This window comes from Saccostrea cucullata, unplaced genomic scaffold (genome assembly GCF_032062105.1).
Source record: "Saccostrea cucullata isolate Sc308-1 unplaced genomic scaffold, CSIRO_AGI_Scuc_v1 ctg3481, whole genome shotgun sequence".
Taxonomy (NCBI): domain Eukaryota; kingdom Metazoa; phylum Mollusca; class Bivalvia; order Ostreida; family Ostreidae; genus Saccostrea; species Saccostrea cuccullata.
In genome coordinates this window covers 8,462-35,410 of record NW_026932977.1, presented here as the reverse complement: position 1 = coordinate 35,410, position 26,949 = coordinate 8,462, and the positions used below count along the sequence as shown (strand labels likewise).

The window sequence follows — 26,949 nt, the reverse complement described above, 5'->3', positions numbered from 1 at the left end:
ATTTATGTTGGTATCCACTATATACAGCCCCCCTTTTTTCTGGACTCCTGAACAAATGAAGAGATGTTGTTGGACCAAATTAGAAGAAAAAAAAGAAAAAGATCCCATACTATAGTGTATAATTGTTTTAAAGTATCAGTTATTTAAATGAAATAAGAAATTTGCACTACTGAAATGTATAACTTACGAATTTTTTTCATAGTGCAACCCACTCATTTAAACCAAATTAAACGTCATATCTACCTATGAAGGAATGAAATTTTTTTCGAACTATATATACCCCCTCCCCCTTTCCTGTTCAGAAACATCTGAATCCGCTCCTGTTTTTTATCAGAGAAAGTAAATTAATGACGTTTGTCAAGTGTGTGTATTTCTTATGATATTCTCTAGATATAATTCTACATTAAATTTTAATTGTAATTATTATTTCCTGCAGTGTGATTTTTTCGTGAATTTACTTAAAAAATAACACAACAAAGAAAAGTAGAATTGCTTTGTTTTAAGTTATATGATGGGCTGCGATATGGGAAGGGATAAACCTAAAAAAAAATAGTTACGTTAACCCTACGTGTATTTGAATCTCTTCTTCCAAGCAGCTTTGGTGTTGGGAACTTTCATACATTACATATCTATTTACTTATCCCTCTCTTTTGTTAAAAAAATGTTACTTAATTTTACATGATATGAAAATCAGTCAATATGTTCAAGCAAAGTTGTAGCACTTGTCGAGCATCATGTGTGTTATTATTTGACCGGAATTATGTGATGTGGTCAACTTGACGAGATAAAAGCCAAAACCCATGAAAAAAGTGGACAGCCAATAATTATAAATAAAGTATTTTAACTCATTCTGCACCATGCATAAATTATACGTACTTCTAAAAATTGATTTTTAAAAAAGATGAAAAAGAACACAGGTGGATAATTAAGGAATCGCTGTTTAGTTAGTATAATATGCCGAGGCATCAACGATAGTGGGAAACATAAATTAACCCATATTTTCCACTATCGTTGATGTCCCTGAAATACTAATTACTAGACAGTGAATCCTTATATTTCCATTTTTATACTTTCAGAAATAAAATTGTATAGATTTAGACTTTAAAAATATAGACATACGTTTAAATTAAACGAGGCCTCCCATGCCAATTTCAATAGTTCTTGCTCACTGATGTCAAGCACAAAGGCACCTGCACGAGATTTGCATGCATATATACTAGTATTTGGCCTCCTTAGCTGCAGACACGGAGAGATGCGCACGAGATATGCATGGTTGTCTTATAAGTTTAAAATTACACGACAAACACTGCTGGGGTAGCAAAGATTAATTAATTGATTGTATACTTATTGTTTAACGACCCTCTCGAGAATTTTTCACTCATATAGAGACGCCACAACTTGACGGTTTGTTTTACCCTAGTGTGTCTGTCCGTCACAAATTTTTGGTCCCAGTTTTCTCGGCAACTACTCATCGCAAATACTTTAAATTTGATCTTTTCTATTTGTGCGTCTGTCCGTTATTTGTCGAAGTTTTCTCAGCAACTACTCTTTGCAGATGCTTAACATTTTAGTACCTTCTTTTTAAAGCATGTTATACGGTGGGATACACTGATGTTTACTTCTGATGTCAACTTCCTGTTTATCCGTACGTCTGTTCGTACCATACTTAATATTTTTTGTTGCAGTTTTCTCAGCAACTGCTCATTAAGGTGATTGAAAATTTTGCGCATACTTTATTGCATGTTCGCCAGCCAAAGATTTCTGATACGCTACTCACCTCATGAATTCATGAGGAGAGTTGCGTATCAGAAATCCTTGACTAGCAAAGATGCCTGTCACTGACCTGGGTATATTAACAAGATATGTATATTCACATAAGAGAAGGGGTATTACTAGTGAGCATTGGCTCACAGACTGCTTGCTCTAATTTGTGAATTCACGAAATGTGAAACTTGATATATTATGTACTTTTTTCTATAAAAATGTATGGTTACCCTTTCACGTTAAATCTATTTTTTTCCTCAATTGGAAAGTACAGTATAAGGGAATCATACTATTGTATAAGTCATCGATATAGAAAACCAACCTTATTATAAAAGGTAAAATAAAATTAGATTACTACATAAACACACACGGAATAAAAGGTTGAAAATAACAAATTTAAGGAGTGTATTTTTTAAAGAAAATTTTTATGTCAATTTAACATGAAACTTTTCTTTCAAAGACATCGCAAATGTTTTCGTTACATTTTGATCGATTTAAGAAAGCTACGGCTACTTTACATTTATTTTATCACATCCAATTCTATTCGAATTGGAGGCTTTTATCGAAGAAAGTGTTAATTTCCCATATTACAAAATCCATAGATCCGCCTATAATCCCTATAATCAATTAGAGTTATTCCCCCTGAGTCAACTTCCGTTAATCCTTTTTCATTCACAGACTATATGAATGAGGTTGGTGCAATTTTAAAGGATAATTTTTTTGCAAATTTAGATATTTAGAAAAATAGTTAATGGGTATAATACATATGGATGTTTTTGTTATCTATTTGGTAGTTGTTTGCTGCAATCAATTTAGGAGTATTTATTCATATTTCCCGATGATCCTTGATTTTATAATGATAATTTTTTCTAGCGTCTGTTGTGGCCATTTTGTATTAGCCGACCACGTTGTATCTATATAAGTTTTCATTAAAACAGATTATATGATGTAAGTATGTGATAAGATATAATGATTATTAAGTCAATTATCTTGATCGTTAGGATTTATATCATAGTGCTTTAATTAATTTTTCTTTGTTTTATAAATTGATCCGACACGTTTCAGATTTCTATACCAAGGGGAGATTAAAAAAAAATAATAAATAAATAAATAAATAAAAAATTAGGCTAACTTTATAAAAAGAAATAATTAAGCATGTGAGAATGAGGAGATAATTAATTTAAATTTCTTCTTACAAATATAAGAAATAATATATATATATATATATATATATATATATATAAAAATAAAGAATTTTCTTTTCTTTACTGAACATGATGCCACCGAGAGCTAAGAAGCGCAGAATGGCTCAACCATCAGCGACTGCCACACAGCAGCCAAGTGGTAGTCAGGCTACGGTGTCTGTGAATTCCCAGACGTACTCGTCGACGGCGTCGGCAGGATGTCCAGTACATGTACCAATACCACCGACCCAGGCTCCATCAACTTCCGTTGTGGCGGAAGCGCAACCCATGTTGACGACAAGTGCAGGACCATTCTTTGCACCGACCACCTCTGGAGCAACAATCTCAACTCCAACAGATGTTGGTACCACCCCTGCTCCTGTCCCATCAATACATATGATTGGTATGAATGTTTCTAGCACAGTCAAACAACGTATTATTAGTGGGCAGTATATTGATTTGGCCACATTGGTAACACCAAAATCAGGGTCTGATGAAAAGAAATAAGTTATGAATAGTATGGGTGAGATAATTTATAAAGATGCCAACCCAAAAAAGGTAGAAAATATTGAGCAATGGACTGACCTTATGCTCATATTTGCAAGTGTGTACTTGAGTGCACATCCCGCCAAGACTCTTGACCTACTTAAGTACATACAGACCGTAAGAATGGGTGTTAGCAGGGGGGCTATATCTTGGAAAGAATATGATACGCAGTTTAGGCTGCGCAAAGAGCAAAATCCTGTGTCTTCCTGGGGTGAAATTGACTCGGAATTATGGATGATGTATATGCATTCTGGGCCCGCTTATAACGTAACAAATGCACCCAAAACCAATAATGATAAATGCTACAATTTCAATTACAAGGGATCTTGTGACAAATTCCCATGCATGTATAAACACAGCTGTATTCGATGTGGTAGTAACCATCCACAGATACATTGCATTACACAAGCCTCAAACACTGGGTCCGCACAAATATTTCGCCAACAAAATTCAAGTGGTCAATTCTATGGACAGTCAAGTTTTCGTCCACAAACCACCAATGCAAATACCAACTATAAGGGGTATTCAACAAATGCAAATACCAATTATAGGGGGTATTCCAGCAGCAACACCCAGCGCCCCACCTACTCAAGACCAAGATTCCGCACCCCGCAATCTATGGCGTCTAGGTTCAACGCCTATTAATGTACACGCCCTTAAAAAATGTCTCGTCCACTATCCTAACAGAATCATAGCAAATCGCCTAATCCAAGAGTTCTCCCAAGGGTTTAAACTTCATTATCATGGGCCTAGATTACCAATTCAATGTAATAATTTGAAATCCGCGGACGATCATCCTAATGAACTGAAAGAGAAAATCGATAAAGAAATTAAAATGGGGAGGATACAGGGTCCTTTCACGAAAATACCAATTTCTAATCTTAGGTTATCTCCAATTGGGTTAGTGCCGAAGGGGGATAATTTGGGCTGGCGTCTAATAACGTACCTCTCTTTCCCGAAGTTTAGTAGTTTAAATTCATACATAGATCCTTGTGAAACTGCTGTACAATATTCATCCTTTGATTCAGTGATTCAGATGATTGCTAAATTAGGGAAGGGGGCTTTCATAGGTAAGCGAGACATAAAATCCGCATTTCGACTTCTTCAAATATTTCCCGGCGATTTTGATCTCCTGGGTTTTAAATTTCAGGGTAATTATTTCATAGACAAATGTTTACCTATGGGGTGCTCCATTTCGTGTAAGGTTTTCGAGGATTTTTCTACAATTTTGCAGTGGGCTACGATACAGCGCTCTAAAACATCAACAATTGATCATTATCTAGATGATTTTATATTTGCTGGGAGGGATGCCCATTCCTGTCAAGATCTTATGTCGAATTTTCAAGACGTCTGCGATGATATAGGTGTTCCTATTGCCGAGGACAAATCTGAAGGCCCTACTATGGTTATGACATTTTTAGGTTTTGAGATAGATACTTATCATATGCTAGTTAAGATCCCCAATTCAAAATGCTTAGAGCTACAGGGTATTTTACACCATCTCGTTGTTCAACGCAAGACGACACTCCAACAATTAAAATCTGTTTTAGGTAAACTGAATTTCTTTACAAGAGCCATAAGACCAGGTAGGGCATTTCTGCGTCGGCTTTATAATGCTACAATAGGAGTTTCAGAATTACATTATCACATAAGGATAACTCAATCAATGCGACAGGACTTGTACATGTGGATTAGTTTTCTTGAATCATTTGATGGGACTGTGTATTTTTTAGATATTGAGTGGACGTCAGACAACAACATTAATTTTTACACAGATAGTTCCGGTTCGTCTTACTTGGGATGTGGTGCTTATTTCAATGGGGAATGGTGTTTTTACCCTTGGCCAGAGACTTGGGCGTCCAATGACGTACTTAAAGACATGACCTTTTTAGAGTTAGTTCCGGTGGTCTTGGCCGTCTATAAATGGGGTAACAAACTCGCTAATAAAAAGATCATTCTCCATATAGACAATCAAGCTGTAGTCGCTATAATAAATAAACTCACTTCTAAATCAGAGCGGGTCATGACACTACTTAGACCATTTGTCCTTGCTTCTATGAATTATAATATTCTGTTTCGTGCAGTTTACATACCAAGTAAAGACAATGTAGTTGCTGATTCAATTTCTCGTAAGCAGTGGGCCAGATTCCGACAAGCAGCTCCACATGCCAGGGAACACCCTTGCCCAGTACCCCTATCTTTCCGCAACATCATCTCCAGCCTGAGTTTGCTAAACTTTTAGACGCCTCAGTATCTGAAAACACACATAAATCTCATCGGGCTGGAATGGCAGCTTATTACAAAGTATGTAGACTCATTGATTGCTCGCCATGGCCCCCTACATTAAACTCAGTCGTGCAATTCGTTTTGCATTCATCATCATCCGGCCTCGCATATGGTACCGTGAGGTCATACTTGTCTGCCATTTCATTTTATTGTAAATTGCAGAGTGTTCACGATCCAACCCCGGAGTTCTTGGTTACAAAGTTATTGCAAGGCATGAAACGTTTGAAACATATAGTAGATACTAGATTGCCAATAACGAAAACAATTTTGCTAAATATTATTCAAGTTCTGCCCATAATATGTACCAATGCTTTTGAAACAGCTCTTTTCTCGGCTGCATTTTCCCTGGCATTTCATGGATTTTTAAGAGTTGGCGAATTAACAGTTAATACAAGAGAAGGTGATCAACAAAACACAATTCAAATCGACAATTTGTCCATTAATCACGAAACGCAATCTCTCTTACTGACTATCCGGTATTCGAAAACGGACCAGTTAGGTAAAGGCACAGTACTACAAATAGATAAGCAGGGTGGTGTAGCATGTCCATATCAGCTCATTACTAAATACATCAGCATCCGTCCAGAGGGTTCAGGTCCATTATTTCGACACTTCGATTTATCCCCACTCACACGATATCAATTTACGGGGGTACTTTGTAAGGCAGTAAAGCATCTAAATTTGCCTGGTATCTCAGGATACAAATCTCACTCTTTTCGTATCGGCGCGAGTACTGATCTCGCGTTAAAAGGATTTTCAACTCATGACATTCAGAGATCTGGTCGTTGGAAATCTGATTCTTACAAATCCTACATTCGCATACCAAAGTTTTAATCTAATTTTAGATATACAGACAATATGGTTGGTGGGTTCATCAATAATAAAGCACGCCTTTTTGGAAGCTGTATTAAGACCAGGTGGTACAAATTTGACATTAGAAAGAAAACACATCTCCCTGTGGTGGCAGGGTTATAGTGGCCTCCAGTTAAGTAAAACTAAACAAAAGATTAGAACTCTTGAAAAGGTGGGCCCTGTACCTAATTTCATCCTTATACATTGTGGGGGGGGATGACTTGGGCAATGTATCGATCAGAAAAATAAGAGTGGTTGCAAAGCAGTTGGTTTTATTTCTAAGGAATCACTTTCAAAACAGTAGGATTATATGGTCATTTATACTTCCGCGTCTCCAATGGCGCTATTCAGCAAATTTAAAAGCTATGGAAAATGCACGCAAACGGGTTAATTCTGGTATAGCTGCAATTGTCTTGCAATCTGGGGGCGCAATAATTCGCCATACAGACATTAAACCTGATCCAGCTTTATTTTTACAGGATGGGGTACACTTGTCCTCGTTGGGGAATAACATTTTTCTAAACTCTCTCCAGGGGGGACTTGAGGCTATCGTTGCGCATGGTCAATCCTGCTTTCCCAATTAGCAAGGGTCCTGGGTACGGCTGTTCGTATATGCCGCTCTACCCCCACCATGATGGCGGAGTTCCCTGGATGAGTTTCATTCTGATCCTCATCTCAGGGAACTTGTGGCGTATAAGCGGCATTTTGGTAATTATATTGTAAGCTTTGACCTCTGCACCTCCCAGGGTCAATGCTTTCTATATATATATATATATATATATATATATATATATATATATATGGTGAACTTTGAACTTTGATGTTGTGAACTTTGAACTTTTGATGTTGTATGAACTTTGACTTACCACTATATGAACTTTGACCTTTGGTAATGACCTTGATATATGATTTGCTTTGATGTTGAATGTTGTTTGTGCACTTGATTGGGGCATGCTCTTGTTGGCTGCCCATTGCCCATATGATGTTGTTTGTTTTGCATTTGAAACTAAATAACAGCCGTGCCCATAATATCGCCACACTTTAATAAAATTAATTTCAAGTTACCATTTGTTTGAGTTACACTTTTCTGAGATAATATACATTTGTGCGAAAATTGGGAGCGAGAAGTCATGTAAAAAGGGTTTTCTTTTGGCTTTGGAGGGGGGGGGGGTGGCACTTAAATGGTATGTCACGTGACAGGTAAAGGAAACTTAATAATCCTCTGTTTTCTTTCTTTTTTTTAGTTATTTTATCAGTGATACTTATTACGCATGGCTTTAAGTTTATCTATAAGCCATGCATCTTTGATGAAAAAATGTGTTGTATATGGTCAGCGCATGTTTGTTGGCTGTTCTTAAGAAAACTGAATGAATATTGAAAATAATGTCATATGGGCCGTCCTTATTTTTTCCCAACATTACTTTTACTATTGAAAATCTTCATTGAAAGGTTGGTGCCCCACCCACTTCTTACTACAATGAAGCGATATAAGGGAAATTTAGTATTGCGCTCTAAAACATTGATACTGAAAGAAGTAGGCAATGAAAAAAGTTGGCCTCTACCTCAACCCCCTTCCCCCAGAAATAGGATTTTTGAGTTTGGAACTTTTTTTTTTGCTTTTCAACCTTTTTCAGGTATTAAAATTTAAACAAAATTTTCTCTTACTTGCCCCCCCCCCCCCACTTTCAAAAACGATGCTACGTCACTGCCATACACAATCAAATTTCAAGAGAGAGAGGAGAGATGTCAACATAGACGCTGATTGAAAACTACGCCTCCCATTAATATAGACTAAGTGACCTTAAAACTACTCTGGGTACATGTCAAATTCCGGACAGCGACACTCAATTTCCACTGTTTCAATTTAAGGCATTGCTTTTGTACAAATGTTCTACCCAGAGGCGTAGTCACAACCTTAAAAGTGAGGGGGCTCAAGTCCAGAAATTCTTTGACAAGCAAAAAAAAAAAAAAAAAAAGAAAAAAATGTGACCTTAAAAGTGAGGGGGCTCAAGGCTCAAGTCCAGAAATTATTTGACAAGCAAAAAAAAAAAGTGAAAGTTCCCCAAACTCGAAAATCCTATTTCGCGTGTGTGTGTGTGGGGGGGGGGGGGGGGGGGAGTGGCCAACTTTTTTTCAAAGGCAAGTTACTTTCAATTCCAAATTTAAGACCCGCATTATACATCTATATTACTTCAAGAGAAATGCTTACTCAGTTGTTGAACATATAAATTGCAATATTATTTCAAAATAGCTGTGATTTTGTTCTTCATTAAAAAGTGGGGGGGGGGGGCACAGACATACTCTCCCCCCCCCCCCATCTGAAAGTTGGGGGGTGGGGTTTAGTGCCCCCGTTGCCCCCCTGTGACTACGCCTATGTAGCGTATAGTCTCCCTGCATGGTCAATACTGAGTCGTCAATTCTCTCAACTTCTACCTAATATAACCAAGTATACGTAATTATCCAGAACTCGAAAAAATATATCGACAGTCCGGAGAGCTACAGTGCCACCTATTAAAAAAATGTGTATTTTTTGCGCTGTGTTATGGATATTTTTATTTTTATTCCAAATTCTTAAATCAGATGAAAAAAGCTAGATTAAAAAAAATCTTATACCTCTATCAAGTACTCTCATAGTTTACATCTGTACGAATTGGACCGAACTAATCTTGAAAAATCAAAACGTCAGTATAAATAGAAAACTTTTCATTGATTTTAATTTCATGGCTAGGAGGGCTATTAACAACAATCATAATGAATGTTGTGTTGTGAAAATAGTGAAAGAATATGTTAGGAACACATGGTTAGTAATATTTTGAGATGACAGTTTTAAAAACATGGAGAAATAATTCGAGAAACAGCGCGCTTTTTTGTGCGCAATAACTATACAGTTTTTAATAGGTGGCTCTGTAGCTCTCCAGTACATCAAGGTAATTAAGATATTTTTCGGAAAGTTGCGGTTCTGCAGCTGGGAGGGCAACATTACCGCTACATCGCCAAAAAAAATGTCAACTCGTTACCGCTACCTTTTCCAAAATTTTCGACTGATCATTACCGCTTTATTTTTTTAGTAGAAACAACTCATTACCACTACACATTGAATCAGCCAGGTATGCAGGTATTGAATAAAAGTTCCAATCAGAAAGCCTTCACAAAGAATTCAGCATGATGTTTAACAGTAACTGTTCTATTCTAAATTTTTGGCAATGTCGACAGAAGTTACAATGTATATAAATGTATGGCAGTGTGAAATAAAACGTTTACTTAGGTTGCTGCCCATCTTCCCAAGTCAAGAGTTTCTGATCCGCTCCGCTCCGTTTTTGTGGAGCGGAGCGGATCAGAAACTCTTGACTTGGGAAGATGGTTGCTGCCATGTAAGCATAAACTGCTTCAAATAATTGAATATAATACTTAGTCCATGATTTGTAGTATCCCGTTCTGCATATCGTGTAAATGTGAGATTTTGTATTTCAGGGGATACAGGTCTTATACATGTATTTTACATTAATCTGTACACATATAAGTGGCTGGCTAACGAAATAGGCAATGTAGCAGTAATGTATATTTTTATATGTAGCGGTTATGTAATGTTTTTTGTAGTGGTACAATGTAATGACTATGTACATGTAGCGGTAATGAAAATTCCTTGTAAAATATTTTGGATTTACTTCAGTTACAGCTTGGTTGGGTACTCTCAAAAAGATCCACAATATGGCGTTAAGTCCATCCATTTTTGAAGTCTATACTCTTTGTAAAGAAGGTTTCAAATAAGTTTCAATTTTTTTATTTTCTCAACGAATTCTAGCAACACAACCACTGTACATATAGTCCTCTTGGGCCTGAAATTGAAAACAATATATAGAACATATTGCTTATGTACACTGCCATTTTGAAAGCAAGATATATAATTCGGCACAACGGGCTTAGTACAGATATTTTATATGAGAGTAGAAAATAGGGCTCAAAGGAATGTTTGAAATATATAGCTTTTGTATGTACAGTTGAGGTGGGAATTTGGACAAATTAATTAAGGACTGGGCGCTGACTTTTTGAGCGCAATAATTTTTTTTCTATAGCTGGTTCTGTCTGTAGCTGTCCGGTCATCCATCCCAATTTTTAGACCAGTGAGCTGCAACTCGGTCAATATTAATGTTAAATGTTTCAATGTTAAATTTTATTGTAAACTCTCAAATGTATCGAGATATCTTGCGGAAACGAAAGTGTTAAAGACAGACGGGCGGACGGAATAAGGAGGAATAGATCAACGAACACACGCAAAGAAAAGAGCAAGGAAGAGATGGACTGAAATGGATAGAAGTTAAAACACGAAATGCATCTCATCTAATATATCTCTTCTTTCTGCTTTATATAATACTTATTTACCCTGCAGACATCTGTGTAACGGATGATATTAACATTCAACACAACTACACACAAATAAAGCAATTGCAATTTAACTTTATAAACAGCATATAAGGTTATTTGAGTTCAAATTTTTTATCTAAATTAACGTACATAACACATTACATGTGTATTTACACTATTATCTTAGAAATACACCACATATATGGCTTTAATGGAAAAATGGGGGGGGTTAAAACATTACGACCAAGTTTCCAGGATAATCTAACAGCACTGAAAAGTTTACTGAAAATTGAAATGTATTAATTGAATACTAAAGTATATATAAATTTATATATTCTCTGTTAAAGATGAGTAGTATAAGGGGTCTAGCCGGCCGGGTCAACTGAGTGCACTTTTTATGCAAATGAGGTCAAAAATGGTGGATTCTGATTGGTTGAGGGGAATAGGGTGGTCAATTGAGTGCAGTCCTAACCCTAACCCCTAACCCTAACTAACCCTAACCCCCCTAGACCCTAACTAACCCTATCCCCCTTAGCCCTAACTAACCCTTACCCCTTTTTAACCCTAACCTATCCTATCCCCTAAATACGGGGTTGTTTACATTGTGTTTACATTGGTACGTGGGTACTACGTTTTGTTTATGCTAACTATACAGGTAAATACTTTGGGGCCGTGTGCAAAACATTTCAAGAATGTCATTATGACTTCACGCTTCACAGTCTAGACAGCCCTATAACCAGTTCAAACTGGATTTTTTTTTACTGAAAACAATAACAACCTGGATTTTTCACTGAAAACAATAACAAATAACACACACAAGACAGATTATAACAAGAATCAATACGTTTTACCTGCGTTTTTATACCTGTTTGCATCACCTATAAAGAACCGTGTGCAAAAAATTAGGGTCGTGTGCAAAAGAAATATACCTTTTACCTGTGTTTCCTTATATTCCTCTTGCATCATCTATAAAGTGCCGTGTGAAAAAGTACGATAAAACTTACCTATGCATTGTGACGTCATCCATATCAGCGAGCTACCCTATGCAATGTGACGTCATACACTTTTAAAAATGACGTCATACACTTGTAAAATTAAAGTTTTATTTTCACTTTTGTTTCTAAGAAGTGAACTTACATTTTCAGAAAATATAGGACTATCTTTTGTTTTTCCTCTCTTTTACTATGATGATTTTCCTGCTGTGAAGCTTTTCTTGTTTAAAGGTCAATTTCTCTATGACAACGGAAGTAATCATCATGATGGATTCTTACCATGTGCATGTTTAGACCACTTTCATTTTTGAAATCTTCTTTCTGACAGACATATTCTACAGGTAAGTTTGTCTTTTTTTGTTTACATTTCTCATGAAGGTCATCTTTGCATTTAACCATGGTTTATATGTAAAGTTCTATTTTGAATATATGCTGTATTTATCCTCATTTCATGTGATTTACAGTTGTATAACCTATATGTAACTCAGAGTACATTTAATATTTCTATGATGGGTCATTCTATGATTGAATTTAAATCAGAAAAGTATTCACTAAATTTTGGTAAAATACATGGTATCTTTTACATTTCTGTCCCTCTTGTCTGTAAATTATTGCTTTACTTACATTATAAAATGAGGTTAATTTGTGTATCACTGAATTGTATGATTTTTTCAGGATCAGCTGAGAATTTGTAATTTCACTGGATTATTTAATGGATAGGCTTATTGGGCATATAGTTGGACATCTCTGGTACGTTTGTCTTGTTTTACTTGTTTACATTTCCTATGATGGTCATCTTTGCATTTAACCATGATTTATATGTAAAGTTCTATTTTGAGTGTAAATGCTGTATTCTCATTTCATATGATTTACAGTTGTATAACCTGCATGTAACTCAGAGTGCATTTAATATATTCTATGATTGAATTTAAATCAGAAAAATATTCACTAAATTTTGGTAAAATACATGGTGTCTTTTACATTTCTGTCCCTTTTGTCTGTAAATTATTGCTTTACTTACATTGTAAAATGAGGTTTATTGTGTATCACTGAATTGTATGTTTTTTTTCAGGATCAGCTGAGATGTTATTTCACTGGATTATTTAATGGATAGACTTATTGGGCATATATTTGGATATCTCTGGTAAGTTTGTTTTGTTTTTTAATTATTTACATTTCCTATGAAGGTCATCTTTGCATTTAAGCATGATTATATGGTTAATTTAATTACTGTGTAATACTTATGTGATCTGATATCTCTAACTTACATTCATATAAGCACACCCTTATTTAACCTAAAATATATTAACACATGATTAAGGGATCTTCAGAATATTAATAAGTCTTATTGTATAAATTATGATATAATTTCATAATTCATTATGTCGGTCACCCTTGGAATTCAGACTTACTAAATGTTGATCAAAGAGATATTAGGATTGTTATAACAGAAAAGTAAAAATCTACAAAAGATTAATCCTAATAGTCATTTACTTTTTGTTTTGATTCTAAATTTGTGGGATATATGACATACATATATTTTCATTTTCACTTTTGTTTCTTGGTAACGAGCTTTTCCAAAAATTAAGGACTATACATGTTCTACTGTGATGATGCTAAAAAAGATGTATTTTTCTGTATGCAGTACTGACAGGTATTAATCAAAATTGAATCTGTTGTTAAGAAAAAGTCTATTAGTGTCTAAATAAATAATTTGAGAATCATTTTATTTGTGATATTAATACAGTAATTGTGCTTTTTTTTTACTATCTTAAGATAACATGATGAATTTTTCTTAATCTGGAGTTAATGTTAAAAACAGTTTTTTGAGATGAAAAACAAATATTTTCATGATCTTTTATTTTTTGGCATTGTACATGTTATATTTAAACATGCATTGTTTAATGCAGTACTCTGTCATATTAACAAAATGGTTTTATTTTTACAGTCCTCAACATGGAAAATATAATCCACTCTCTATGAAGTTCAGCCTGTCTTCTCTTCCTTTGGAAATACACACTTAGTCAACCAACAAAGAAACGCACAAACTTGAAGGTAAAGTTTCAATGAGATACAGTTGTAATATTTATTTATTTATTCATTTTACATATGCACGTTTATAGTTTTGAATTGATAAGTAAATGATATATGATTTTTTAAAAATCATGAGGGTTGATTGCCATGGTCATGTTTAGACTACATTGATATCCTTTAGAAGAAAAAGAAAAGAAATAAATATATACAAAAAATGCATGATCAATTTTTAAAACTAAAATGTATGAAGTTTTTCTTTGCCAAATGATAGTTAACAGGTGAAGATAGCAAATCTAAAGAATAAGTTAAATATGGTTAATTTGTTACCCCCCCCCCCCCAGCTTCCTAAATAGCCTAGTTGGTAAAGAGTTTAACTTTTATCTCTAAGTGCTAATGAATTCTCAATTTTTCATTTAATATTGACATTATGTTACATGCAAAGAATATTATAATGTACCCCCACAGGATGAACAGTGAATAAACCTCAATAACCCTCTTGACTATGTATAAAAAATATAACCTTATAATTGATGTAAGATGATCTGATTGTGTGGAATTAAAATTCCCTGGTGTTTCTACTACCCAAGATCTTCTTATGAGTGCATAGGGACTGCTTTAAACCTTCTCCTGTTTATAAAAATAATACCTTGGAGCATGATACTTTATTCATTTATGGTACTTTCAATATCATTTCTATGAGTTTGTGTTCTTTCTTTTTAATAATGTAGTAATTAATTCAAGTGTTATATCTCCTTTAAATTCATTAATATGTATGCTTCCAAAATCTTAGATCTGTCTGTATAGTTTCTTCAGCTCTTTGAACACAAATACTCTGATTCCAACTTTTGAGGTAAACATGATAGAGACATCATAGATGATTATCAGAGTGTATATATCACAATCTTGACCATAAGGTCATGGTAATAAATGGTTTTATTATACCTCATTATAGATATTCTAAACAACGCGTTATCTGATTGGTTCTAGGTTATCACGTGAGCGGGCCGTAAAACTTCATATTTCCCGTCGTCGGCACGCTTTTCATCATATTCCACCCCTTCGGAGGCCTCTTGCGTTTTACCGTAAGAGTTATCGTTCATTGAACGAAAACTCCCGAGTAAGCAGACGTCACAAAATGGCTGAAAGTAAGAGATTCCACTTACCGACAGGGGATGAAATCAGCGATTTATTGTCTTTGAAAGATTCAGAGAATACAAAAAAGTCAACACTGTTGTCGATTAAATGCCTTAGAGATTTTATAGCAGCAACGGCAATGGAAATCGAAATTGAAAGCTGTCCGAAAGAAGTATTAGATGATGTTTTGAAAAAGTTTTACGTTGGAGCCAGAAAAACAAATGGAGAAAGATTCAAAAAGACAGCATTACAAAACATAAGGTATGGGATTAAGCGATACATGAAAGATAAACGGGGCTGTGACATACTTTCTGACCCAGAATTCTGTGGGAGCAATGAAGTTTTTAAAGCCGAAGCGACGGACCTGAAAAGTAGGGGTCTTGAAAACATTGAACACCATCCTCCCATTTCAGAAAATGATCTGAGACAATTGTACAGCGGAAGTACCCACGTTTTTGACACGACTACACCCTATGGACTACAGAAGAAAGTATGGTTCGAGATTACCTTATTTCTTTGCAGAAGAGGGCGTGAGAACATTCGTTTTATGACAAAAGATACTTTTAAAATTATGAAGGATGACACCGGGAGACAGTCTGTTAACCAACACATTGATGAACTGGACAAAAATCATCGGGCCGACACCCAGGGGAGTGTCACAGAGGGAAGAATGTATGAAATACCAGGTATAGTACACATATATTACTGTGCCAAATATCGAATTAATATTGCATGTCAAATATTGTTTTACGTAAAAAATGAAAATTGTTATGTTTTTGTTTTTTGAAAAATCAATTTTATTTCACAGGAAACAGCAACTGCCCTGTGGTGTCCTTTAAGAAATATATTGAGAAATTTAGTCCAGACAGAAATGACCTGTGGCAAAGACCCAGGGATACCTTTAACCAGGACGATGATGTGTGGTACATGAATTCTCCTGTGGGAAAAAATACTCTCTCTCAATTTATGATGGAAATCTCCAAGGTAGGAAAACTTTCTCGGGAATACAGAAATCATTCAGTTCGCGCTACAAGCATAACAGTGATGGATATCGGTGGCATTAGTGGGCGCCACATCATGAAGGTATCGGGCCACAAGTCCAAAGCTTCACTAAAGTCTTATTCTCATTTTGTAAGTGATAAGAAGAAAAGAGAAATCTCTGACACACTAAGTTCTGCCTTGGGCCACAAAATGGTTTCGGAAACTCCACAATTGCAAGATTTAGGAGACCTTTCTGATGTGTTCAAAGATGACTTTGAGTTGGAGCCTGTTAATGTGACCCATTCGAAAGATATCCAGAACATCCTAAGTGAAATCAGTCAAAACAACATGAACACACAGAACAAAGTAGATGTTTCTAATTCTTCTGGAGGATTTCTAAATTTTAGGCCAACTTTTTCAGACAGATGCAACGTCACAATTAACATTAATTTTCAAAAATAAATGCATTGTGAAAAGTGTTACTGTTAGGGCTCAGTTAGAAGTTATTTGTTTTTCCATGTTTTATAACTTGAATTAAATACAGTGTATCTTTGTTATTTATTTATCTTCAACATGTTAAATTTGAGAATATTTGCTTTACATTTTTTTCTTTAAGATAAATATCTTGTTATTTGTTATTTATATTTATTTTTTATGACATTGTTAAACTTGTGTTACTTGTTATTCATGATTTGTTATTGCTACAATATCTGTGATAATATGACAGAACTTATTACTCATGTTTATTTTTGTTATTTTGTTGTTATATGAATGAAATTACTATACAATAAATATTAAAACTTTTTTTGTTATTATAATTATCTTGAATCTCCATTTTATATCATTGTAAGATAAATTAATTTTTTACTGTCACTCTTAAAGAAGAAACAAAAACATATGAGTATTGAAGTTTATTGTTGATTCGGTATAATAAACAATTTATGGCATGAATGGTCGGGAGATATGAAGATTTCTTCATCCATGAAAAATCATATTCCCCTCGGGCGTTGCCCTCGGGGAATATGATTTTTCATGGATGAAGAAATCTTCATATCTCCCTCACTATCATGCAATAAATGTATAATATTCTTCATTGGCTTCTTCTGCAATCAAGGGTCTTTCGATGTAATCTCTGACAACATTAGGATCACCCTTTTTTGGACATAATTGGTTATATTCTTCTTGAGAAATGATCTCAATAGTGCCATCTTTTTTTTTATTTTAACTGGTATACCTCTGTCTACATCTTTTTCTGAAAGAATTCTCTCTCCAAACTGAATTTTACTAATTCCTTTACTCTTTTCTTTACTAGAGGTGTTACCCATGGTTAATATGAAAAGTCAAAATCTTATGTTACAACTTGTATTTATACCCTTTTTGTCTATATTTAGAATTCTATCAAGCTTATATTACATTACAATTTTTTTTTTCAACTAAGACATTATTTTTTTTTATTTTTCAGGATTCTCTAGTGAGGGCTTATGGAAATGATCTATGTCTACTCTTAGAATGGTGAAAGACTATCAGATTATGCAAAGACTAACAGAATATCCTCTCTTGGAACACTGAAACAAGAAAACCAAACTTAAGAGGATGGAGGATTTAAGAAGCACATAGATAAATATGATTTCCATCTAATTTAACCAGTACGATTATAGACTGTGGTTTACAGGATGACAAAGAAAGGACCCAGGATTGTATCTTTTTTTACTGTCAGACACTGACTATTTATAAAGTGTAATCATTTATCAAACTGAGATCTAGTCAAATTAAGTATTGAAAATATGATTTTCTGATAGCATGAGCTCTTTAAAACGTAATTCTCACTGACCTCAAAGTATCTGAATGTGACTTTTAATTTTACCAATTCATATTGAAGACTTTTGTTATGTATGAGAAGTATACATTTAAACCTTTTATTTTTCATTTTATTTTTACAACCCCCTAGAATTTACACAGATATCCAGATGTTGGATTTAATGTTATTATTTAACTTTCCTGGAATTGTAAATATATTTTGTTTGTGTATGTATCATGTTTAATTTTGAATTTAAATTGGGTCTCAATAAGACCCCTAATAAAGATGCAAGTGCCCCATAATCTGTGGTTTAATAATATCTTGAATATCTTTATCATACCATATTGTACATACTAATTACATATAGAATGGTTATATGAATACACTTTGTTGTTTAGGACACTTTGTCAAGGTCAAAGCATAAGATTATTGAGATGACTTCTTTGACATTAATTTGTAACTTAAAAACTTCACACCATAAGTACACAAATGAAGCATGAATAAGAGATTTCAATACATTTATTTTTGGATCATTTTCTCCTGGGTAAAGTTAGTTACTGAGATAACTGATGTGAGTTTTGATATGCAATATCTTCAAAATTGTGTGATAACTTATAGACTTTATAAAAATTAGGTGTAAATTCTTAGGAAAGAATTAAAATATTAATCAAATGTACAATGTCCAAGGGTGTTTATTTAAATATTATTATGTAATATCTTGGGTTTCTGTTTATTTATCATATTCAAATTGAAGACAGTTGTTATGTCTGGTTTTTATACATTGGATCCTTTATTTTTAATTTCTACAACCCCCTAAAAATGACACAGATATTCAGAAGCTAGCTTTGGTGTATTTTTTTACTTTCCTGGAACTGTAAATACATTTTGTTTGTGTTTGTCCTATTTTGAATTTAATAGGTCTCAATAAGACCCCTCCCCCATAAAGATGCAAGTGTCCTATAATCTGTGATAATATGTTGAATATTTTTATCATTCCATAAATTTATTCTTACTACACATATAGTGTTTGGAGTAATGCACTTAGTTGTATAGCACAATATTCAAGGTCAAAGCATGAGATTATTGAGATAAATACCTTTGTCAATAATTTGTAACCTTCAAACTTTACATCTTAAGTGAAGAATGGATAGGAGATTTTCTATAGATTTTTGGATCATTTTCCTACAGGATAATATTACTGACTTGAAACATTTCATGGTGGTTTACATACCTGCAGTCATAAATAGATACATGTAGGCATGGGGTAGACTCCTATAGATTTTAAGATCCTCATTCAAAAGTATAGAAAGTTTTTAAGTTTGAAAGATTAAATGTCAGCATATCATTTGCTTGTGAATTTAAAATAAATTCAAACATATACATCTTTAGATGATAACTAGTTATTTCAATTCCTGGACTTTTTATCTTGATATTTTCCTTTATTATCTGTAAAATTTAATGATTGTTTTTTTAGTTTAGTTGAACTAGTTTCTTATTAGCATGTGAAAATGGCATCATCCAAATAAGTTCATCTACATTTCATATGTAAGAGAGAATTTTTCATCACAGGGAGAGAAAGAGATTGTCTTGTATAATATAATGCATTGGTACACAAAAATATCTTTCAATTTTTAACATGTTTCATTTCTGTTACATGGAATGATAAGTTCTGTTGATTTCCTACCAAAGACATACTAGTACAGTAATAAATGTATATGATGTTTCAAAAAAGCATGTGGAAACCTGATGACTTTATCATTTCTGATTAAAAATCAAATTATGAGTTTCATCTCTTTTACATTATTAAAAAAATTTTAAGTAGAGCATACACCAGAAACTCTTAGAATGATCTCTACTGTTCACAAGAAAATGAAGTTAAAAATGTTTTTACTACAAAGGGGTTAATTTATATATTTATTTTATAAGTACAATCAGTCTATACATTTAAGGTATTTCTGTATGAAATAACCTTACATTTGAGTATTTTAAGACAATTGTAAACATTTTTTAACCAGTATTAAAAAATGAGTAGATTCACTGTCAGCATGTTATTTCTTGTAAAATAAAAAGAAAACAAGCAATTTTATATGAGTCATTTTTTTTAATGTAAATAAGAACAATTGGAAGTTGGGAATATTTCACAAAGTTGATTGAGCATAATTCTCACTAGGACAGTTAGAGTATTATGATTTTACCCTTTAAGAAACCATTTCACATTTCAATATACAAATCATGTTTAGTCATGCAGTATATAGTTTTCATTTGCCAAAAAGTAAATGGTATCTGTATTCAGGGTCAATCCAAAGGAATGAAAACAATGTTTCTTTTTTATGTATCAAACTTTAAGGTTTTGTTACAATAATTTCACTGTGTTCATTTTCTGATTTCTTTCTATGTGTGGATAACTCTAACCTTGGCAATAAAAATACAGGAAATTAATCAATTATGTCAAATGATGAAGGTGTACTAACTGTCCGAAAGAAGTATTAGATGATGTTTTGAAAAAGTTTTACGTTGGAGCCAGAAAAACAAATGGAGAAAGATTCAAAAAGACAGCATTACAAAACATAAGGTATGGGATTAAGCGATACATGAAAGATAAACGGGGCTGTGACATAGTTTCTTACCCAGAATTCTGTGGGAGCAATGAAGTTTTTAAAGCCGAAGCGACGGACCTGAAAAGTAGGGGTCTTGAAAACATTGAACACCATCCTCCCATTTCAGTAAATGATCTGAGACAATTGTACAGCGGAAGTACCCACGTTTTTGACACGACTACACCCTATGGACTATTTCTAACTGTCCTAGTGAGAATTATGCTCAATCAACTTTGTGAAATATTCCCAACTTCCAAATGGTTCTTATTTACATTAAAAAAAATGACTCATATAAAATTGTTTGTTTTCTTTTTATTTTACAAGAAATAACATGCTGACAGTGAATCTAATCATTTTTTAAAACTGGTTAAATTAATGTTTACAATTGTCTTAAAATACTCAAATGTAAGGTTATTTCATACAGAAATACCTTAAATGTATAGACTGATTGTACTTATAAAATAAATATATAAATTAACCCCTTCGTAGTAAAAACATTTTTAACCTCATTTTCTTGCCTATTCTCTCATACATTTTCTAATTTGAGTATTCTCAAATTATTGATTACATAAGCAACAAATTTAAGACAAAACCACAATATATGCTGAATACCCTGAAATGAAAATATGCAAGATGTGTAACACATCATGTACAACTTTAAAGTCTACAAGATTTTAAGCTAACCCTATATACAATAAGACTACTTTTTTTTTTCAAAAATATAAAAAAAAATCTCCACAAAAAAAAAGTATTTATGCAAAAGATGAATGTTATGCTACACTTTTAAAATACATTTTACATGAATCACATAAAGAACATAACAAATCTTTTCTTTGTGGTTGTTTTCCTTTGGAACATCTGTGAACAGATATTCTGTGTTTTGTCTTTTTGATACATAAAAAAGCGTCCAAAATCATTTGGAATTGTTATGTACTGTTAAACCCTGATGCTCAGATAGAACAGTAGAGATCATTTTAAGAGTTTCTGGTGTATGCTCTACTTAGAATTTTTTTTAATAATGTAACAGAGATGAAATTCATAATTTGATTTTTAATCAGAAATGATAAAGTCATCAGGTTTCCACATGCTTTTCTGACACATCATATACATTTATTACTGTACTAGTATGTCTTTGGTAGGAAATCAACAGAACTTATCATTCCATGTAACAAAAATGAAACATGTTAAAAATTGAAAGATATTTTTGTGTACCAATGCATTATATTATACAAGACAATCTCTTTCTTTCCCTGTGATGAAAAATTCTCTCTTACATATAAAATGTAGATGAACTTATTTGGATGATGCCATTTTCACATGCTAATAAGAAACTAGTTCAACTAAACTAAAAAGACAATCATTAAATTTTACAGACAATAAAGGAAAATATCAAGATAGAAAGTCCAGGAATTGAAATAACTAGTTATCATCTAAAGATGTATATGTTTGAATTTATTTTAAATTCACAAGCAAATGATATGCTGACATTTAATCTTTCAAACTTAAAAACTTTCTATACTTTTGAATGAGGATCTTAAAATCTGTAGGAGTCTACCCCATGCCTACATGTATCTATTTATGACTGCAGGTATGTAAATCACCATGAAATGTTTCAAGTCAGTAATATTATCCTGTAGGAAAATGATCCAAAAATCTATAGAAAATCTCCTATCCATTCTTCACTTAAGATGTAAAGTTTGAAGGTTACAAATTATTGACAAAGGTATTTATCTCAATAATCTCATGCTTTGACGTTGAATATTGTGCTATACAACTAAGTGCATTACTCCAAACACTATACACCGTGTATATCCCAACATGCGGGGTGTATACTATAATGTGCGCGGGGTGTATGCTTCCGAAGCGAGAGAAAGGGGGTCAATGTACGTTCTTTGTCCATTTTCTCAACTTACGGATATTTTTCGCCAGTAATAATATGCCTACGGAAGAAAGCAAAATCTAAGGAGTATATGGATACCTGTGAATCCACTGGACACCTTCTAGTTTTATCAAACACCTCAACACAATTCCGAGGATCGGAGCAAGATTGACCCTACACTGTGTTTATGATCAAATATCAGAACAAAGCTTTGCTTTATCGTCACTTTTATATTATTGGTAAATATATGTTTACAAAATACAAGTTTGTACAAATTTTCTGTAAATAAAACAGTTCGTATATAAGGATATTGACGAAAAATCAATGTTGTGTCCGGGGTGTATGCAACATGTTGTACGCGGGGTGTATACCCCATATTTTTGTTAGGATTGTGTAGTGCGAAGTATCAATGGAAATCTTATTCACACAGGTTTAAAAGCGACAGATAGTGTTGATAAAAGACCTCAATACTAATGCCGAACCAAAAAGTTCCATAAACTTATTGAAATAAAAAAACAAATCAACTAAATAAAAAAAAAATTAAAACAAACTATCATATTCAAACATAAAAGGCGCGAGTTATACAAGGAGCGATTGTTATCTGACTAAATGCTACATTGTAGATGGGACAATGGCCTTAATCTATGTAATCATAAAATATCTCCAAAGGGTCCCTGATACCATCCCCAATCCCTGCATTGAGGACACTTTGCCCTTTCTTTGGCTCGTTTTAATCTAAATTTTTCGCCTGTTAAAAATAATAAAAACACTACATGAATGGTTTATTTTGAATAAATTTGGGGTTTTTTGTTTCTGCATCATTTATTTATCAATTCATGTATTCTTTAGCATTTATGACAGTGATGTAGAATTTTTTTTGAAGGGGGGGGGTACCTGACAAAAAAAAACCCTTGACATAAGTTGACTCGCTAGCCCAAAGGGGGGGCTTATCAAAACTCAAACTCCTATTTCAGATGGGGTTGTAGGTCTCATCTTTTTTCAGTATCATATAAAATTGTTCTTTTCTTTTTATTTTACAAGAAATAACATGCTGACAACATACTACATAACCATTATTTGACTATGCTGCAACAAAGGGGGGGGGGGCAACCTGATTTCGATGAACATTAATATTTTCTGTAGTGAAAAGGTGTGACTGGAACAAAAAGGGGGCTGATACTACGTGTCTGTATGATATATGTATATTAACATTCCTTTCAATTTTCAAGGAACGACAATTTATCCTGAATACATGCACAATTGAAAAAAAATGTATTTGGTACAATTATAATTTTACGTTGACGTGTAATTAATATCAATTATGTTCACCCTCCTCTAGTTTATTATCGTATTTACACCTAGTAAAGGTAAAAAAAAAAAAAAATGGCCGAAGACACAAACACATCCTCCTCGGGCCCATTCCTATAAAGTATGTACTTTTAAAATACAATGCCTCAATATAAAAAAAATAGTTTACTGCCAAATATGGGTTTCTGTTTTGTCCTGGGTCCAAAATCATTTGGCAAAGTACACAACATATAAATACTACATGAAGGAGAACATTTTTTTCATGTGTTTATGACATTAAAAAAAGCTAAATATTTTCAAACTCATTTAAAAGTATTAAAAAAGTTAAACAGAAATTATGAGGAAATGTTAAATGTTCAAAATGATGCATGTGTGAAGCAATTATTAAGAAAGGATCTGAATAAGGTGCCTTTAAAATTGAAAGATGGGATTTTTGGTCATCACAGAAAACAGTTAATTTTGGTAAAAGTACCCTGTACATTTACTTCCATGTGCATGTAAAGCCAAAAGTAAGATGAACTCTCTTTTATTTAAAATCGAATTCATGAACCTGAATTGTGACTACATGTATTAAAAACTGGTGAATAATTTAAAAAATAAATAGAACTTTTACAAAAGTCAATTATTATTTTTTTAATGACAATAAAGGCAATGATACTGTAGAATAAAAAGAGGGGTAAATAACTAGTTACAACATGTTGCACACACCCCGGACACAACATTGATTTTTCGTCAATATCTTTATATACGTACTGTTTTATCTTACAGACTTTGTAAAATGTTTATATTGTAAACATGTATTTAACAATAATATTAAAGTGACAATAAAGCAAAGCTTTGTTCATGTATTTATTTATGACAGTGCAGCGTCAATCTTGCTCACCATGAAATGTGTTTAGGTGTTTGATGAAACTAGAAGGTGTCCAGTGGAAAATAGGTATCCATATACTCTATAGAAAATCTTCCTGCCGTACGCATATGCTTTCTGGTGAAAAATATTGAAGTTGAGAAAATGGACAAAAAACGTACATTGACCCCCTTTCTCTGCTTTGACCATACACCCCGCGCACAACATAGTATACACCCCGCATGTTGGGATATACACGGTGCTATATGTGTAGTAAGAATAAAATTTATGGAATTATAAAAATATTCAACATATTATCACAGATTATAGGACACTTGCATCTTTATGGGGGGAGGGGTCTTATTGAGACCTATTAAATTCAAAATAGGACAAACACAAACAAAATGTATTTACAGTTCCAGGAAAGTAAAAAAAATACACCAAAGCTAGCTTCTGAATATCTGTGTCATTTTTAGGGGGTTGTAGAAATTAAAAATAAAGGATCCAATGTATAAAAACCAGACATAACAACTGTCTTCAATTTGAATATGATAAATAAACAGAAACCCAAGATATTACATAATAATATTTAAATAAACACCCTTGGACATTGTACATTTGATTAATATTTTAATTCTTTCCTAAGAATTTACACCTAATTTTTATAAAGTCTATAAGTTATCACACAATTTTGAAGTTATTGCATTTCAAGACTCACATCAGTTATCTCAGTAACTAACTTTACCCAGGAGAAAATGATCCAAAAATAAATGTATTGAAATCTCCTATTCTTTCTTCATTTGTGTACTTATGATGTGAAGTTTTTAAGTTACAAATTAATGTCAAAGAAGTCATCTCAATAATCTTATGCTTTGACCTTGACAAAGTGTCCTAAACAACAAAGTGTATTCATATAACCATTCTATATGTAATTAGTATGTACAATATGGTATGATAAAGATATTCAAGATATTATTAAACCACAGATTATGGGGCACTTGCATCTTTATTAGGGGTCTTATTGAGACCCAATTTAAATTCAAAATTAAACATGATACATACACAAACAAAATATATTTACAATTCCAGGAAAGTTAAATAATAACATTAAATCCAACATCTGGATATCTGTGTAAATTCTAGGGGGTTGTAAAAATAAAATGAAAAATAAAAGGTTTAAATGTATACTTCTCATACATAACAAAAGTCTTCAATATGAATTGGTAAAAATAAAAGTCACATTCAGATACTTTGAGGTCAGTGAGAATTAGGTTTTAAAGAGCTCATGCTATCAGAAAATCATATTTTCAATACTTGATTTGACTAGATCTCAGTTTGATAAATGATTACACTTTATCCATAGTCAGTGTCTGACAGTAAAAAAGATACAATCCTGGGTCCTTTCTTTGTCATCCTGTAAACCACAGTCTATGATTGTACTGGTTAAATTAGATGGAAATCATATTTATCTATGTGATTCTTAAATCCTCCATCCTCTTAAGTTTAGTTTCCTTGTTTCAGTGTTCCAAGAGAGGATATTCTATTAGTCTTTGCATAATCTGATAGTCTTTCACCATTCTGAGAGTAGACATAGATCATTTCCATAAGCCCTCACTAGAGAATCCTGGAAAATAGAAAAAAATAATGTCTTAGTTAAAATTTTTTTTAATGTAATATAAGCTTGATGGAATTCTAAATATAGACAAAAAGGGTATAAATACAAGTTGTAACATAAGATTTTGACTTTTCATATTAACCATGGGTAACACCTCTAGTAAAGAAAAGAGTAAAGGAATTAATAAAATTCAGTTTGGAGAGAGAATTCTTTCAGAAAAAGATGTAGACAGAGGTATACTAGTTAAAATAAAAAAAAGATGGCACTATTGAGATCATTTCTCAAGAAGAATATAACCAATTATGTCCAAAAAAGGGTGATCCTAATGTTGTCAGAGATTACATCGAAAGACCCTTGATTGCAGAAGAAGCCAATGAAGAATATAACCATTTATTATCATGACCTTATGGTCAAGATTGTGATATATACACTCTGATAATCATCTATGATGTCTCTATTATGTTTACCTCAAAAGTTGGAATCAGAGTATTTGTGTTCAAAGAGCTGAAGAAACTATACAGACATCATGTTTACCTCAAAAGATTGAAGATTTTGGAAGCATACATATTAATGAATTTAAAGGAGATATAACACTTGAATTAATTACTACATTATTAAAAAGAAAGAACACAAACTTATAGAAATGATATTGAAAGTACCATAAATGAATAAAGTATCATGCTTCAAGGTATTATTTTTATAAACAGGAGAAGGTTTAAAGCAGTCCCTATGCACTCATAAGACATTTTTTATACATAGTCAAGAGGGCT

The 26,949-nt window shown here is 33.1% G+C and overlaps 1 protein-coding gene and 2 pseudogenes across 1 annotated transcript; all 3 read left to right on the top strand.

Annotated features, from left to right (window-relative positions):
* The first annotated feature begins 3,038 nt into the window (after positions 1 to 3,038).
* LOC134236782 (uncharacterized) lies at positions 3,039 to 4,200 on the top strand (annotated as a pseudogene).
* A 2,247-nt stretch (positions 4,201 to 6,447) lies between these two features.
* On the top strand, positions 6,448 to 7,564 carry LOC134236783 (uncharacterized; annotated as a pseudogene).
* A 7,442-nt stretch (positions 7,565 to 15,006) lies between these two features.
* LOC134236784 (uncharacterized) lies at positions 15,007 to 17,086 on the top strand. The gene is made up of 2 exons (XM_062718928.1): positions 15,007 to 15,840; positions 15,963 to 17,086. Exons 1-2 carry the CDS (start codon positions 15,156 to 15,158, stop codon positions 16,595 to 16,597), a joined length of 1,320 nt encoding a protein of 439 aa, XP_062574912.1. The 5' UTR covers positions 15,007 to 15,155; the 3' UTR covers positions 16,598 to 17,086.
* The last annotated feature ends 9,863 nt before the right edge of the window (positions 17,087 to 26,949 follow it).

Bases quoted from the DNA above. Each gene is read 5' to 3' on its own strand.
- LOC134236784 (XM_062718928.1), top strand. From the start codon at position 15,156: ATGGCTGAAAGTAAGAGATTCCACTTACCGACAGGGGATGAAATCAGC. The intron at 15,841-15,962 runs GTATAGTACACA...TTTATTTCACAG, and splicing joins AAGAATGTATGAAATACCAG to GAAACAGCAACTGCCCTGTG.